The 13,599-nt window shown below is 41.9% G+C and overlaps 1 protein-coding gene across 1 annotated transcript in view; it reads left to right on the top strand.

Annotated features, from left to right (window-relative positions):
* Positions 1-13,599, top strand: part of C2CD3 (C2 domain containing 3 centriole elongation regulator) — a gene marked incomplete at both ends in the record, with an annotated part of 55,629 nt that overhangs the window by 15,599 nt on the left and 26,431 nt on the right. Inside the window, 9 exons of the mRNA XM_082013355.1 lie at positions 514-665; positions 3,010-3,253; positions 3,864-4,047; positions 4,923-5,103; positions 7,112-7,284; positions 8,249-8,369; positions 10,593-10,861; positions 11,731-11,820; positions 12,667-13,287. Of these exons, the coding sequence (XP_081869481.1) occupies positions 514-665; positions 3,010-3,253; positions 3,864-4,047; positions 4,923-5,103; positions 7,112-7,284; positions 8,249-8,369; positions 10,593-10,861; positions 11,731-11,820; positions 12,667-13,287 (2,035 nt within the window). The remainder of the gene's footprint in view (positions 1-513; positions 666-3,009; positions 3,254-3,863; positions 4,048-4,922; positions 5,104-7,111; positions 7,285-8,248; positions 8,370-10,592; positions 10,862-11,730; positions 11,821-12,666; positions 13,288-13,599) is intronic.

The following is a 13,599-nucleotide window of genomic DNA, read 5'->3' as shown; positions in this document are numbered from 1 at the left end:
AATAAGGGCCGGAGCGTTCCCCCGGGAAACAACAACATTTCAGGCATTTAATAATGTTACGAGTTTGTAATTTTTTTTATGGACATTTTTCTTTGGAAATGTCAGGATGCTTACGTGCATTTGTTTTACTTTGAACAATACCTCGTGATTTGCGAGAGTCCTTAGTCTTCAGCTGAAAGGGTGGAATGTAAAAGCATAGCAAAAGCCATCTGAAACAGTTGTCTGAAATGATTTATCTGTTCAGCATTTAAAGCTAAAGGCAATGTTTTTTAAAATAGCATGTGATCTTATGTTAAAATTTATCTAAATTGCATTTGTTTTGCTGGCTAGCTCTTTTCCAAGCCTACCAGTTTTCTGAAACTTGTTAGGCAAGTATACATTTAATTTTTAATTTCCATATCTAAAGAGCACAATTCTGTAGACTGGAACAATGTAGCATTACCAGAATGCTCTGTACTTAGCAAATAGCTTCCAGTGTATTCTGTGTGCTAATTCTGCATTAAACTCTTTCAGGTGATGCCTTTTTCATTGACTTCCAAACACTTGGAGCGACTGAAGAACAATGTCATGATTATTGAAGCATGGAACAAGATGGGGAGCCCTGGCTGTGACAGACTGCTAGGATTAGTGAAGCTTCCTCTGCATCAGTTTTACATCTCATACAAGTAAACATCTTTGTTCCATATTTTATTGGGTTGGGAAATATCCTAACTGATGCTCAGAGAAGGAAGTCAAGGATGGTGTCTGGGGTTTGCATGGGAGGGTTCTTAATTACCCTTTATAGCAAAGGGTGTTTTTGTCCTGCCAAGCTTCCTTTGGCAGTTTCCTACAGTGAGCAGTGTATGGGTAAGTTACACTGTCCTCGTACAGAAGTACAAGTAGACTGTGAGAAATAAAGACACAATGCTGCGTCAGGTTTGGAGCCAGTTTCAGTTCTGGTTCTATGAAGGAGTAAAACTATAAGAGATCAAAATGACTGCGCAGGAAAATTAAGTGTGCCTTTCCAGTGGTGACTTTCCAAGATTGTGAGTGAGAGTAAAACTATAAGAGATCAAAATGACTGTGCAGGAAAATTACAGAATCACAGAATCACTAGGTTGGAAAGGACCTTCAAGATCATCAAGTCCAACCATTAATCCAGTGCCACCATGTTCCCTAAACCATGTCCCGAAGTGCCACATCCACACGTTTTTTGAACACTTCCAGAGATGGCGACTCCACCACCTCCCCAGGCAGCCTGTTCCAATGCCTGACCACCCTCTCGATGAAGAAATTTTTCCTGATATCCAATCTAAACCTCCCCTGGCGCAACTTGAGTCCATTTCCTCTTGTCCTATCACTAGTTACTTGGGAGAAGAGGCCAACACCCACCTCACCACAACCCCCTCTCAGGCAGTTGTAGAGAGCGATGAGGGGTCCCCTCAGCCTCCTCTTCTCCAGACTAAACAACCCCAGTTCCCTCAGCCGCTCCTCATAAGACTTGTGCTCCAGCCCCCTCCCCAGCTTCGTTGCCCTTCTTTGGACACGCTCCAGCACCTCAACATCCTTCGTGTAGTGAGGGGCCCAACACTGAACAAAGAATTCAAGCTGCGGCCTCACCAGTGCCGAGTACAGGGGCACAATCCCTGCCCTGCTCCTGCTGGCCACACTAGTGCTGATACAGGCCAGGACGCTGTTGGCCTTCTTGGCCACCTGGGCACACTGCTGGCTCATGTTCAGCCAGCTGTCAACCAGCACCCCCAGGTCCCTTTCCACCGGGCAGCTCTCCAGCCACTCCTCCCCAAGCCTGTAGTGCTGCATGGGGTTGTTGTGGCCGAAGTGCAGGACCCTGCACTTGGCCTTATTAAACCTCATACAGTTGACCTCAGCCCGTCGATCCAGCCTGTCCAGATCCCTCTGCAGAGCCCTCCTACCCTCCAGCAGATCAACACTCCCACCCAACTTGGTGTCATCTGCAGACTTACTGAGGGAGCACTCGATTCCCTCATGTAGATCATCAATAAAGATATTGAACAAGACCGGCCCCAGAACCGAGCCCTGGGGAACACCGCTTGTGACCGGCCGCCAGCCGGATTAAGTGTGCCTTTCCAGTGGTGACTTTCCAAGATTGTGAGTGATTGAGTGATTTTGTTCCTGATTTTGCTCTGCATAGATCCCATTGCTAGGGATGCTGTGGTATCAAAAAGGTCTTTAAATACTTTATGTTTTACTTGTCATCTTATTATCTGATGGGTCTCTCCAGAGCTCTGTGTTCTTTTTGGTTCAATATTTTGGCTTCTTATTCAGTCAAGTAATACACCTGCTTAAAGCAATTTAAATTAGCGGAAGTACTGGACAGAAGAGATTCTTTCTAATGCAGGGATTAATTTCTTTTTTTTTTTGGTCGGACCGGTGATAGGTGGAAGTTAGATGGTGCTGGAACTGACTGGCCATTACTTTGTTAATTATTAGTGTGTCATTTGTATAATTTTTTTCAGTAATCCACTGTAGTTTACTTGTGTATATCTTCCATGTATTATTAGGGGGTTTTACATTTCTCTGGGAGACTGTCCTTGTTTCTTCTTTTCTTCTTGCCTCAGTCCATCCCCAAAGGCACCTAACTGCCTCATAAAAATATAATATGGCTCCAGTATATTAATAGGAGTCTTGTTCCAGTTCATCACCTCACTCACAGGTTTCTAGGCTGGCTTATAACTAAGGTCATGTTAGTTTTTGGAGAGCTGTGCTTTCTTATGAGCTGAAAATGGCTCACAGATCTGTGCTTTGTGAAGACTAATGTAATTAAGGCGGATTTTGGAGGGATGGAGATAGATTGGTTTCTAACTGCCTTGAAAGTCCCATCTAATGGCAGTGCTAGGTTAATGGTTGGACTTGATGATCTTAAAGGTCTTTTCCAACCTAAATAATTCTATGATTCTGTAAAATGAGCTTTGTGTGATCCTGTTCATTTTCAGATGGCTCATTCTCATGCTGGGGCTTTTTTGTTTTATTTATTTTAATCCATTCTAGAGAGCCAAAGATTTCCCACCTGCTTCTTCAAGCTCAATATCCAGTGGTTGCTGTGGACAGCTATATGCCTGTGATAGATGTTTTTACTGGCAGTAGAAGTGGAAACCTGAGAGTCATTCTGGCGATGGGGTCAGCTGATCAAATAGTGGCACTGCAAAGGCTAAAAAATGAAGAAGGAATGGTACCTCCCGTCGCACAGCGCCCTGCCCACTCTCTGGACCCTCCTCCTACAAAGCCTGCGATGGTATTGTTCAGTTAATTCCCATCCTGCTGTTAGGGACACGTGAAAAGGATTTTACCAGTGGGTTCATTAACAGACCAGTGATCCCCAATCTCTTTTAAAGCTGTAGCCAATTTGGTTTATAAATGATGACGTTTTATGCAGAATTTTATTATTTGTACTCTTTTCTTACTAGCTTTCTCCAACCAGCCTTGACATTATTGCCCTTTTTGTTGCCCTGCATATCCACAGCTTCTATCTACATGACAAGTGCAGTAAACCCCCCTGAAAAAATTATAGAAAATAGAAATAGAAAATCTTAATTATAGAAAATTATAGAAAACCTTAATTTTCACAGCCTTATGCTGTACCATACCAGTTTTGCCACTGCCTTTGAGTTGGATATGTATGAACTTTCATGCTTTTTATGTGCTGTGGTTTTTGGCTTTTGCAGGAAAAAAAAAATTGCTATCAGGCTTTTGGTGTGAACTTCAGGGAGAAAATAGCAGCTAGTGGTTCTGAGCCCCCCATCTCAGGCCTCTTAGAATCTCATGTTCCCAGTTGTCTTACCTGTTTCCTAAAGATGTTTCCTAAAGAATCATCCTCTCCATGTGGATTTCCTTTGTTTTATTAGCAGTTAGACCAAGAAGGGGAAGACCTGATGGAGCATGTGTTTGAGATCCATGTGGAGAGTGTGAAAGGACTCACTCCCTTACAGTCCACCGTGTGGGGAGAGGCTGACTGCTACGTACAGTACTATTTCCCCATTCAAGAGGCTGGTTGTGGTGCATTACAAGGAACTGAATTGCATGAGGATGGTAAGTTTCTTTTATGATACATCCTTATTTAGAGCATTGCTTTAGTTAAATACTGGTTAGTAATGTTCTCTCTGCTTAAGTAAAAGGGTTTGTATTTTCTGAGCTTCTGCAATGCAGACAATGCTTGCTTGCCTCAGAGGATCTGCATACAACTATACTTGGGCTACATCAGTAAACTAAAAGCCTGTTTCGACGGAGGCAGATAGCAGAGTTCTCAGAAAAAAAAAAAAGACACCTAGTTCTGAATCTCTTCACATGGGACCTTTTTGTTAAAGATCCTAGAGGACTTCACCAACTGACCCTGCAGAGATGCAAGAACATTTAAGAATCCCATTAGATTCGAAGGGAGTGCTAAGTTTGTATACAGTTAAATTGGGGATTGGACTAGATGATCTTTACAGGTCCCTTCCAGCCCAAAGATGCAATGATTCTGTGATACACAAGCCTTTCATAATGCTCATTTTCATGGATACAGCAAGAGAAGACTTGCCTGGTTTAGATAATTTGGATTCTAAAGGAGTATTTAAATAATTGCAATTGTTGAAAAGGACTTAGTGTTCACTTTGAGTGCTTTGAATCACTAATATATATCTCCTCTGAAAAATGACAGTCAGCAACATTGTTCCATAACAACTCCTGTGGACTATGTCAGCCTCCAGCCACATTTAACAGTAGTTTCCAGCCTGTGGCTTGAGGTTCATGGGACTGCGTGAATTGCTTGTAAAAGGTTTGTGAAGTGAAACTCGGAAGAGCCAGCCTTCTGCAGGAGGATTTAACTTACTGTCCACAGGTCCTGCCCCCTGAAGGTCTGCAAATAGGAAAAGGTTGAAACCCACAAATACAACTGTTTTTAACCAACTTTGCTTGACTTGTAGGCATGAAATTAAAGCCGTTTCGCACAGCAACCACTTTGTGTGTCCCTGATCCCGTCTTTCATGATGAGCATCATCATTCTTTGTTGGTTCCTGCTGATGTCCCAGTCCAGAGGCTCCTGGTCAGTGCATTTACAGCAGTAGGAGCAGCTGGAGGAGGAATCCAGTTTGAAGTCTGGTGCAGGTACAGAATAACATCCTGTTCTTTGTAGATGTCACAGCAATACAGATAGAGACATATCTGGTATTGAAAAATCTCTAGCTATGAGATGGATATTTAATAGTAAGTGAAAAAATGGTGAGCTCATCAACATTTGGTGATGAATAGCTGCATTTAAGATTGCATTTAAGGCATGCATGCCTTTCCCCCCCCCCCAAGAGTGCTGATTACTCTTTTCTTCTTACAACTTCTTTAGAAAGTGTGTGCTCTTAGTTTGCTTTCTTCTACTTTGTTATCAGCATAGTGATCTAAAAGTAATGTTTAAATGCATTAAAACATTAATTTAAATGCACATCTAAATTTTACTTAATAGCGCCCTGGCAGTATCTCATTGGTTTGGGGTGGTTTTTTCACTAATACAAGTCACTGATTATAAAAGAATATTCTAGAAAATGTTTGTAAGTTCAAATTATAGTTTCTTTGGCAGCTGAAACTAATTACTAGTAACAGAAAGCAGAGACCATGAAGACAGATAGCTTTATAAAAGCATAATTATAATAACTATAAAGTGTTCATTCTGTAGTAAACAAACCAAGCCATTTAAAATTTGCAAGTTTGCATGAGAATTATTACATGCTGGATGTGTTTACATTAATGTTGGTAATGACCAGAGCAGTTGAAGTGACCAGTTGTTAGTACCTGGCATTTCAAAAATGTGCTTTAGCTCAGCTTCCTGAGGACAATTGGACTTTGGTTTAAATCTTCCCTGACCACTCACTGATAGAGGCTGGTAAATTTAGGCTGTTTTGGGTGAAAAGAGCAAATTAATGAGTCGGAAGCCTTTTAAGAATTCTGTAAAGATCCTCTTGCCAGTTTGCAATATTTGAAATGGAAAAAGCTTACCAATAGATCCTTGTTACTAGGAATGACCTTAGATACTGACTGCCAGATTCCAGATCAGAGAATTCTTGCTATGATGCTGTCAGCATCTTGAATTACTCCTTATCGCTCTCTGCAACTACCTGACAGGGGGTTGTGGTGAGGTGGGTGTTGGTCTATTCTCCCAAGTAACCAGTGATAGGAGGAGAGGAAATGGCCTCAGGTTGCGCCAGAGGAGGTTTAGATTGGATATTAGGAATAATTTCTTTACAGAGAGAGTGGTCAAGCATTGGCACAGGCTGCCCAGCGAGGTGGTGGAGACACCATCTCTGGAAGTGTTCAAAAACCATGTAGACGTGGCACTTTGGGACACGGTTTAGTGGCCATGGTGGTGTTGGGTTGACGGTTGGGCTTGATGATCTTAGAGGTCTTTTCCAATCTTAATGATTCTGTGATTCTATGATTCTGTGCTTATAGAAGTGTATGGGGGAAAAATAGAAACCAACAGGTGTAGTATTTCAAGATGCTGGGACAGGCAGTGCTCTACCCAAGACTCGAACAGTCAATTAATGTTCAGGATTTGACCCAAAATGGAAAGGGAAACACAAGTGTTGTAGCACTAGTGCATTACTCAGTCACTGCTGCTGAAAACCCAGTGGCTGCCTTTCTCCTGATCTACGTCTTGTTCATTAGGTACAGTGCCAAAACTCACTTTAGGATGAGTCTGAAGCCAAGTAGCACAGTAAGAAACACTCTAGAGTAATTTTTTACACTCGTAAACTGGTACCACAAATCTGTTCTGCAAGTAGCATTTTTATTTATTAACGGAAATTGAAAGCGGAGAATATTTGGTGCCAGATCTTTCTCTTGTTTTTCTTTCAGATGCCTGTTTTTAGTAGAGTTTCTGCTGGTTGACTTGCTAGGACTAGTGCAAAAATCTATTTGTAGCATTGTCTACTTGAGCACTTACTGTTTGGGCTTTTTTCCTGTGGAAATTAATTTAATTGAGTTTATCCCTTAGCTGTCAGGAGACTAACTAGTGTTTGAAGACACACAAATTAAAGTGAATTATTATACAGTCTTGAGAGAAATAATGATCATTTTGTCATCATCAAAACAGTATGAATGATGCTGCTTCTTTGTGTCTTACCAGGTATTATTACCCAAATGTCAGAGACCAGATGGTTGCCAAAGGGACCTTGCCTTTGTCACGGCTGTGTGCCATGGTGACTATGCAGCATCGTGAAGAAATAGGGATACAGACTTTTAATCTTCCGTTGATCCCCAGGACTGATTCCTCAGAGGAATTTCATCTGCGGTCTTCAGGTAGGGAAGGTTTGTAAGTTTTCACTTTATATTTAAAAGTGAAAATTTGTGTATTTGCTACCAAGGGAAATAAAAAATATTTATTTGTGTTGGAAACTGATACCAGCCATGAGTGTTTTTCCTCCCAGCTTTCACTGTCACCCTACCTGGTGAAGAAGCAGTGATTAAACATGAGCAACCCTCAAATTCCTGACAAGTTTCAAAAAGCCCTCACTTGTGTATTGCGCTGCTTAGTTGCCACATAAGCCGCAGTCTGTAGTTAAGCTTCCCATGTGAGGTAGGGAACGGGACATCTTAAGAAGGGCTGCTTATGGCATGTGGTATGAGCAGAGACATCTTTCTATTCTCTGTCATTCTTTCAAATAATACAAACGTCGGCTCTGGGAAGGCCACTGAGGAAATCTGAGGCAGCTTCCTGGAAAAAATGGCCATAAAAAAAGCTGGGGCTGGAGAGGGAGTTCAGTATGCTTCAGTTGTTTTGTAATTGGTTAGCCATGTACAGCAGCAGAAAATCTGTCTCTCTGAAGACTTTTGTCACTGCGGTGCTATAAGAAAAGATGTGTTGAAATACTGCAGTAGGATATTTTAAAACGATGACAATGAACGCACGCATGAGGGCGCGGCTGGGTTAAACAGCCTCTTCTAGTTTTACTATGCCGTAAATTTGCCAATGAGAAGGAGCCATTAAGACCATCTGATCTGACTGCCAGTAGGTCAGGTTGCAGGATGCAGTCCTTAAAATTTCTTTCTATGCCTCCTGTATCAGGCTGCAACTTCTGGCTGAACTACAGCATCTTGCACAGTCAGTCTCAATGGATTTCATATGGAATTATTTTTTTGCGTTAATAGACTAAGTTTTGTATTAAGAGGTATAACTAAGTATTGATTATATCTGATGTAAATGTATAAAAAGCTGACCATTTCTTTCCTTTCTTTCTTTCTTTCTTTCTTTCATTTAATCCAGGCTTGCTTGATGTGAGTGTAAGATACCAACGATCCATGAAAACAGCAGCAGGAATAACTGCTGAAGCTGTTTCTCTTTCTGTGCAAATACACAGAGCAGCTGGTTTGCAAGCAGCAGCTAGGTAAAGCCTAATTCAAAAAGGAAGATTTTTCTCGTAAAATAGCTTTATCTGGAGGCAGCAGGCTGAGACATTTGATGAGAACAAATGGTAACTGGCCAACTTTCCATCTGCAAAGACCGAAATTCAAACTGGATTCTGATCAGAAGTGAAAATAACTTTATAAAGAACATCAGTGGTTATTTTTGTCCTTTAAGCTGCAGTACAGTGTAGTAGCATTTGTTCTTTAAAAGGCTTGAGACTATAAGGGCACATTTTTTTACATTTCCACATTTCTCTACGCCAAAGGCTGATTTAAATATTGGCTGATATAAAACAGTACCTATTTGGGCATTGGGTCTTGGTGTAACTGATGCTATTTAAAGCTGGCTGAGATTTGTTTTCCTGTATTTCACTGTGGAAACATTGGTAAACTAACTGGTAAATGAAACATGTCCCTTTTCACCAGAAGGCTGCTGCTTTAAGCGCATGGTATCACCTGAACTTAGTTCCAATACATTATTTTCAATAATTAAGAAAGAAGGACCTGGAAGAGAGGGAATCAGTTCCATAAAAGAAGGATGGCTCCTGTCATTCTACAGCAGTGCTCACTGACCCTTCCCCAGTGTTGCTGAGCTCCTGCTCCATCTTAATTCAAGTAGACTCTGTAAGATGAAGATCACTACCATATGGTGCTTGGAGAAGTTAAGAAGGTGGAATTACCTCAGACTCCTCATCCTTCAGGTGTATGACCTGACTTACACCTGGGTCTGTTTTACTTGTAAATAATTCCATCTGCTAATTTCATCTCCTTTTTTTTTTGTCAGTACTAGGCTGTAAAAGTAATTTGGCTTGGTCTTTTGGTTCCTTCTAAGAGCAGGTTCTCTGGGAAGTTACCTACAGCTTTTTGTACAGTATGAGATATTTTTAAAGGTGCTGAGTACTTTCTCTTTGGTCTCAGATCCTGACAAGGATAAGAGCACAGCCACCAGTGATGGACCATTTCATATCTGTTCCTAGTATGTTCAGATAAAAAAAAAAGGTGACAAATAATATGCAGCCAGAACACACATCTGGACAAGCCCAGAGAATTGTGGTGAATGGAGTTAAATCCAGTTGGCAGCTGGTCACAAGTGATGTTCCCCAGGGCTCAGTTTTGGGGCTGGTCTTGTTTAATATCTTTATCATAATGATCTGGATGAGGGGACTGAGTTCTCTCTCAGTAAGTTTGCAGATGACACCGAGTTGGGTGGGAGTGTTGGTCTGCTGGAGGGTAGGAGGGCTCTGCAGAGGGATCTGGACAGGCTGGATCGACGGGCTGAGGTCAACTGTATGAGGTTTAATAAGGCCAAGTGCAGGGTCCTGCACTTGGGTCACAACAACCCCAGGCAACGCTACAGGCTTGGGGAGGAGTGGCTGGAGAGCTGCCCAGCAGAAAAGGACCTGGGGGTGCTGGCTGACAGCCGGTTGAACATGAGCCGGCAGTGTGCCCAGGTGGCCAAGAAGGCCAACAGCGTCCTGGCCTGTATCAGCACTAGTGTGGCCAGCAGGAGCAGGGCAGGGATTGTGCCCCTGTACTGGGCAGTGATGAGGCCGCACCTCGAATACTGTGTTCAGTTTTGGGCCCCTCACTACAAGAAGGACGTTGAGGTGCTGGAGCATGTCCAGAGATGGGCAACGGAGCTGGTGAGGGGTCTGGAGCACAAGTCTTATGAGGAGCGGCTGAGGGAACTGGGGTTGTTTAGTCTGGAGAAGAGGAGGCTGAGGGGAGACCTCATTGCTCTCTACAGCTACCTGAAAGGGAGTTGTGGCAAGGTGGGTGTTGGTCTCCCAAGTAACAAGTGATAGGATAAGAGGAAATGGCCTCAAGTTGTGCCAGGGGAGGTTTAGATTGGATATTAGGAAAAATTTCTTTACGGAGAGAGTGGTCAAGCATTGGCACAGGCTGCCCAGGGTGGTGGTGGAGTCACCATCACTTGGAAGTGTTCAAAAATTGTAGACATGGCACTTCCGGACATGGTTTAGTGGGCATGGTGGTGTTGGGTTGACCGTTGGACTTGATGATCTTCAAAGTCTTTCACAACCGTAATGATTCTGTGATCTGTTTTGACTTAAAACATTCACTGTTTTGTCGCATCTTTTCACCATGAAGACTTGAAACCTTTGCTTTAATTGTGTTGGTTCCTAGATTCCTTGTACATTATATTCATTCTCTTTCTTCTTTTTTTTTTTACATACTCACTGAAGAGCTGTAGCACAAAAGAACCCTTCGGTCCAGTACTATGCAGGTGTGGGAGTTAATGCTTATGTCTCTGTGCACCTGTCCTTCCTATCTGAGGCAGAGAGACGTAACACACGAGCTGTGGCTTGTACTTTCTGCCCGGAGTTTGAGCATCACGTAGAGTTTCCTTGTAACCTCATCATTCAGAAAAGTAGCGGAGAAGCCTCTTGCCTGGGGGAACTCTTGCAGTCTGCCAATATCGTCTTCTCTATCTACCATCAGAGCACCAAGTCAGGTAAGGAGGACAAGTGATTACAATGTCTGAATGCTGTTCCAGAATGATGCAGTTTAGTTTAGAAGAGAGACTATTCTGTGCAGTTGCTATTAGATGTAATTACCTAAACTGTCTTTGGAGAAGGCTTTGGAGATCTGTTCCTCTTGTGCAAAGAGTTGAGGTTTCTAGGACTCCAGGTGATCAAGATTAAATTAAATTTTTTAGATTAATTTAACTAAGATTAGATTAATTTTTTAAATTAAAAGCTAATGCAATTAACAGTAATAGTGCTTGAATCTTGGAGCACCCTGCCTTTGTATGTGCATGGCCTATTGCCTCCACTTCATGGAGGTCATGGAGGTTCAGAGGAATGATAGCTTCAAATCCTCCAGCCATCCTGTGGCAGATAGGCAGGATTCTTTTACAATATAACAACATGTTGTAGAATTATTTTATAAATAAAATCTACCTGAAGATGACATTGTTTTTTACTCCTGGGGGAGAAGAGTCAAGAGTAGCATGTCGTTAGGGTAACTGAGTAGTACTATAGACCACTAGCTCCCCACGGGCTACCTAGTGCTCGTCTATGGAAACATTCCCCAGAAGTTGCTCCAAATTCAGTGGTGGTAGACCATCTGCCTGTCATGAATGTGCACTGGCAATGCCTACAGTTTGTTCGCACCCCTGTTTGTCATGGATTTTGGCCTGGTATGTACTGGGCCACTTGTTTTGATTTTGTCCTTTTTTATGGGTTAAAAGTGTTTTCAGTATGACAGCTGAGCTATTTGCTGTCAAGGCAATACAGCTTGCTTTCAAAGCAGATACTTTCTGAATCACTTTTAAATCTTGCGTTCCAGTTTGGTGTATTTGCAAAATGATTTATTTTCCAGCCCCCGAGACACTGGCAGCCCGAACATCAAGAGATTATCTTCTTGGGACAGTCACAATTCCAACCAGAGACCTGCTGAGAAAAAGATCAGGTAATACAGCAGTGTTACACTGCTGACATTCTGGGTAAATGCTGTAGTAATTGCTTAAAACAATTTTCATTCCCATTTTTGGGGGTTTTGTTTTGTTACTTTACAACAAAGTTCTCTCAGACATTGCACATGCCTTCATTAAAAGTCCTGTATTAGAAAACTTACGTAAGGGTTGTTGTTTGAAGGTCATTTTTCAGGTTGTAGGATGTATAGTAGCCAAATGAATATTAACCTCTTTATTTTACTCGGTGCCAATTATTTTTTACCTTAAGATGGAAAGTCCAAGAGTAGTAGTGTTTGGTGGAGGACCAATGACTGCTTTTGAGATGTGAAAGCTGGAAACAAAGGCTTGGATAGGTTAGAAAGCTGTTGGATTAGTTTTTTTTAAACTAAATGTAAAATATCTCCTCTACCTAGTGTTAGTTTGTGATGATAATATCTCGTAATAATGTTTTCGTTATGCTCTTGGTTATTTCTGCTTTAATCTCAGTATACTGCTTATTTTCTCCGATGTGAAGTTTTGGGTTTAGTTTTAATGGGAAGAGAGGAGGAAAAAACTGAGAATGCCTAATTTTATAATTGGAGGTTCATGGGATATAGTTTTATTGTTTCCATTAATGAAATGGAAAGTAAAATGACTTTGGGATCAGAACTACGGGTGAGATTTTCTGAGGTCTAACAATTTGCTGCTTTTCTAGGTTAGAAATCATTTGACAAATTCCAGACTTTCACAAGAAATAAACACTTCAAGTGCTGGTCCTCGACTAATGACCAGAGTGTGGAAAATTCTTTACTGATGTTTTTAAAAGGTAGAATAAGTCTAATTACTATTTTTTTCTCTTGAAGGTATTACAGGCTGGTACCCAGTTACCCTGTCCGAAGATCTAATGCCTTCACACTGCACAAACATCATGCAGGCCATTGTGGGAGGACTGGAACTTTCTGTTACCTTTGCTCATCAGGATGACAGAGACCGTGTTTTGGAGGCCGCTAAGCTCTTAGGATGGAACAGTGAGGAGAGCCCTGAAGACAGCATGGATGATAGTGACGAGTGGGAGCGGAGTGCCAGTCCAGCGACTGTGACCATCTCAATGCCAAGAGTGTGGCTGCCAGTCCACTGTGTGCTGCTTGCAGGTCAAACACACCTAAATAACAGCACTTATTGCTACCTCAGGTATAAGCTATATAATCAGGAAGCCACGTGGACTTTGCTTCGGAGGCCAAAATTGAGTGATGACGCAAAGAACGTTACAGTGAACTTTAAGAAACCAAACAAGGTGACTCTCAGAAGGAGCCAAGGACTGCTCTGGTTCTTCAGAGAGGAGAAATTAGAAATCCAGGTGTGGTGGGCATATGGTAAAGAAAATGATGTGGAAAGACCACTTGATACAGATCGTCTTATTGGATCTGCCTACGTCGACCTTGCAGCATTAGCAGAGAGGTCAAGGACAACACTAAGCGTTAGTGGTAAGTTCCTAAAGAACACTATCATGTTTCATTCCTCTTTATTGATGTTTTAGTTTGGTTACTTCTCTAGCCACTTTAAGCAAAATATTTACAGCTTTGTTTTGTCCCATATGCAACACTCACTCAATTCCTCCTTTCACTGAAGATAAACAAGGGTAGAGTACTTGCTTCTCTGAATTCAAAACTTAACAAGTTTAAATGGGTGAAAAATTGGCAGGAATGATCACTAATAGGAAGGGCAATTAGCCTACCTGTATTGATGAAGGATGTTTCTGCAAAATTATGGATTGGGCATCGTATTAGAGTGAGAAG

This window comes from Phaethon aethereus, assembly GCF_964289735.1.
Source record: "Phaethon aethereus genome assembly, chromosome: 1".
NCBI lineage: Eukaryota > Metazoa > Chordata > Aves > Phaethontiformes > Phaethontidae > Phaethon > Phaethon aethereus.
The sequence above is the reverse complement of the archived record's forward strand: the minus strand, read 5'-3'. Positions and strand labels throughout refer to the sequence as shown.